The following is a 4,021-nucleotide window of genomic DNA, read 5'->3' on the forward strand; positions in this document are numbered from 1 at the left end:
GTGCCCTCAGAGCCGGGGTGCCCTCAGAGCGGAGATGCCCTCAGTGCCAGAGGTGCCCTCAGAGGCCGGGGGTGCCGATGGCGGCGGCGCAGCGGGGATCAGCGTCCTGCTCGTAGCGGTAGTGGTAGCCCTCCATCTGGTCGCGGCAGGCCTCGCGCAGGTTGTGCAGCCAGCGCTTGATGCCGCGGCGGTTCAGGTAGAGCACCATGAGGAACACGATGCCGATGAGCGCCAGCACGATGCCGAAGAACACGTAGGACGCGGTTTCCAGCTGTCCCGGCTCGGCGCCGTCGCTGCGGGCGCAGGGCAGCGCCTCGGGGCGCAGGCGGAGCAGGGCGGTGCCGCGCATCCCCGGCGGGCCCGCGCAGCGCAGGCTGCGGGCGTCGAGCACTCGGGCGGCGGCGGCGCGCAGCCAAACCAGGAACGGGCGCAGGCCGCAGTCGCAGCTCAGCGGGTTGGAGGCCAGGCTGAGGCGCAGCCCCCGCAGCTCGGGCGAGTCCAGGCTGCGCAGCTCGGCGGCCGCCAGCCGCTGCAGAGAGTTGTTGCGCAGGTCCAGCTCCTCCAGGCCGGGCGGCAGCAGCGCGGCCGGCAGCGCCCGCAGCCCGTTGCCCGCCAGCTCCAGGCGCCGCAGGCTGAGGTTGCGCAGGGCCGGGGCGAGCTGCTCCTCGAGCGGGGCCGCCAGCAGCGCCTGGTTCAGCTGCAGCGTGCGCAGCAGCGGCGCCCCGGCGAAGGCGCCCGCCGCCACCGAGAGCAGCGGGTTGTGGCTCAGGTCGAGGGTGCGCAGGGCGGGCAGCCCCTGCAGGGCCATGTCCTCGATGGTGTGGATGTTGTCGTGGCGCAGGCGGAGCAGGCGGAGGTCGCGCAGCGGGCGGGCGGCGAAGGCGGCGCGGGCCAGGACGCTCAGGTTGCTGCCGGCGATGCTGAGGTTGTGCACGGCGGCCGGCAGCTCCCTCGGGGGCTCCTGCAGCCGCTCGTAGCGGCACTGCACCAGCTCCGGGGTGGCCACGCAGTAGCAGGCGGAGGGGCAGGCGGCGGGGGCGGAGGCGGGGGGCACGGCCAGCGGCAGCAGGGCGARCCCCAGCCAGGGCAGCCAGCGCCCGCCGCCCGCCCGCGCCTGCCTGCGGGCCATGCCGCCGCCGCGGGCATGCAGGGCGGGGATCGCGGGGACCGCGGGGACGCGGGGGGGTCGCTCCTGCCTCGCCGCACCCCCCCGGGGCCGAGCTGCCTCCGGCACCGCGCCCGCACACTCTGCCGGCAGCGCCGGGCGCGCCGCTGCCCAAATCGGCCCGGGGGGGTGGAAGGGGAGGAGAGCGAGGAGGAGGAGAAGGAGGAGGAGGAAGAAGAGAAGGGGACGGCTTGGGGCTGCCCGGCGCTGCGGGATGGGCTGGGGAGCGCGGCGGGCGGCGGCCGTCGGGGGGAGCCCGGCCGGGCTCGGCACCGAACCCAGCGAGCCCCGCCGCTGCTGCGGGGTCCCGGGGGCCGGACCGGGCTGGCGCCGTCCCCTTCCTGCACGAGGAGGGATCGGGGGATGTCGCGCTCTCCGTCRCGCCCGGGAGGATTTGGAGGCTGTCCCGGTGCTTGCCCGGCAAGGTGGGAGTTGGGGGCTGCTGCGGTGTGTCCCCCGCCGCCTGGGGAGGGAGTGGGGGCTGYCACGGTGCCTTTCCATCCCAGGGAGGATCGGGGCGGTTGTCTCAGCTCCCCTCCAGCCGGGAAGGGTCCAGGGGCTGTCCCGCTCCCGTTCCAGCCCTGGTCCCCATTCCCTGACCTGCCCCACAGGGAGGAAGCCCCACACCATCCCTGAGCATCGCGGGCTTGTCTCCCTTTGCTTCCAGTCCTGGTTGGTCCCCACGGGCATCCCAGGGGCTGCCCAGGGCTGGGGACACAGGGTGGGGATCACAAACCCCTGCTCTTGGAGGATGGTCTGGGGTGAGCATGGTATTTGTGGGTGCTGAAGCGACTGACAGCCCGGGGACTGGGAGCGCTGTGTTCAGAACCAGATGCAGCAGCAGCTGGAACCCCTTCGGTGCCTAAACACCTCCATGGATCTGAGCTGGGGGACGTGACATGAAATAAACCCCATCCTGGGCACTCAGAGTCCCTGAAGGGTTTGGATGGGAAGGGACGTTAATGCCCCCCCAGTGCCACCCCTGCCATGGACAGGGACCCCTTCCACTGTCCCAGGGTGTTCCAAACCCCGTCCAGCCTGCCCTTGGACACTGACAGGGATGGGGGTCCCTTTGATCTTTATTCTTCTCCCCGCCCTTATCTCTCATCCTGACATTTTCTAGGGATTTCCCCCTGTGTTGGGATGCCTTTCCCCAGAGCTCTCCCGAATTTTACAGGGACCGGGTGAACTGTGGGTGCTGCTGTGACTGGGTGGCTTTTGCTGCTCCTGACCACCCATTGCTGCACTCCCAGAAATTGGGCAAACTCTGTATTTAAAGTGTCTAACAGTGTCTAACGCAGCCAGAGGAATCAGGGAGGCTTGTGGAAGGGGCAGGGAGGAAAACAGCCTTGGAACATGCCAGATAACTGTGTGCTATCCAATATTTAATTGTGGGCAGCACCCAGGCGGGTTAGTGGGGACAGCCAGGTGTGCAGTGGGTCGTGCTGAGCCAGCGCTGCAGCWCGCCCAGATGGAGCCTCCTCTCTCCCGAAATAGCGCTCTGGAGCCCATTTCTCACATTTAATCGCTATATTTGAAGAGCTGATGGCACTCTGGAAGGCGAGGCAGCGGGTGGGCGAGGTCAGGCCGGGTGAGCCGGGTCCTGCAGAGATGCCGGCACCTCTCAGTCCTTCTGCGGGCTCCTCCGAGAAGGAGCAGCGAACAAAAATGCAGCGAACCAAAAGCCACAAAGCTTTTGGAGGAGGTTCCTCTCCTGCCGTGTCCCACGCTGCTGCTGCTGCTCCTGCTGGCCGTCTGCAGATGTTTGCCAGAACAAAAAGTCACTGAATGCTTTGGCTGGTTCCTTCCAGTGGCAGAGGAAAYCTTTCCTTCCCCCTCCATCCCTCAGCGATTGCTGCTGCTGCAAAATGAGGCTGAAGGCTGCCCTCATCCTCCTCTGGGCAGTGAATGGGTGGAGAGCAGCCCTGAGGAGAGGGATCTGGACAGTGTTTGATGGGTGAAAAATGGGACCTGAGCCAGCCCAGGTCTGGGAGAGCTGGGGATGTTCACTGGAGAAGGCAAGGATCCAGGGAGAGCTCAGAGCCCCTTTTGGGGTCTGAAGGGGCTCCAGGAGAGCTGGAGAGGGACTGGGGACAAGGGATGGAGGGACAGGACACAGGGGATGGCTTCCACTGCCCGATGGGATATTGGGCAGGAATTGTTCTCTACAAGGGCGGTGAGGCCCTGGCACAGGGTGCCCAGAGAAGCTGTGGCTGTGATCCCTGGCAGTGCCCGAGGCCAGGCTGGATGGGGTTTGGAGCACCCTGGGACAGTGGRAGGTGTCCCTGCCAATCCTGCAGCATTTGAACCCAGCCATTAACCTTTGCTCAGCAAACACCGGCAGCAGCATCCCTTTAAAATTCATACCTGACRCTGGAATTGCTCATTTCCTTGCAGGAGCATTCTTGGAAAAGTGCTGGAAAAGAAGGAATAAGTTTTTCAACAATTCCCACACGAAACTGTTGGAAATTACTTTCCTTTCACTTAAAAAAAAAAGAAAAAAAAATCCTTCCAGCTGTATTTGAGAAAGGTTTGGCACTGAAGTGCTCCASAACTCCACCCGTTCCTCAGCTCCCGTGTCCGTGTGCCCCAGCTGGCACCACCAGACCCCACTGCTTGGGCAATGGGGTGSCTCATTTTGGTAGCCCAGCCACCATCAGTGCCACCACCGTGCTCCAGCCCCACCAATGGATTGCCCGTGCTCTCCAGGAGCCAGATGGAACCGGACACTGCACTCTTTGGTGCATATTGTGAGATGCTATCGAAGCTTTTGCATTTAAACATTCCAGACCTGCAAATGCAGCGCCGGGGGAGGCGGGGCAGGCTGTGCTCTGAAGGAGGAATCGGGAGCCCCTG

General features: G+C 65.2%; 1 protein-coding gene across 1 annotated transcript; it reads right to left on the reverse strand.

Moving 5' to 3' along the window:
• Nucleotides 1–8: 8 nt before the first annotated feature.
• TPBGL (trophoblast glycoprotein like) lies at nt 9–1,285 on the reverse strand. The gene has a single exon (XM_057387737.1). It carries the CDS (start codon nt 1,127–1,129, stop codon nt 59–61), a length of 1,071 nt encoding a protein of 356 aa, XP_057243720.1. The 5' UTR covers nt 1,130–1,285; the 3' UTR covers nt 9–58.
• Between the last annotated feature and the right edge of the window lie 2,736 nt (nt 1,286–4,021).

This window comes from Malurus melanocephalus, unplaced genomic scaffold, assembly GCF_030028575.1.
Source record: "Malurus melanocephalus ecotype Western Australia unplaced genomic scaffold, MMel_1.1 scaffold_1331, whole genome shotgun sequence".
Lineage (NCBI taxonomy): Eukaryota > Metazoa > Chordata > Aves > Passeriformes > Maluridae > Malurus > Malurus melanocephalus.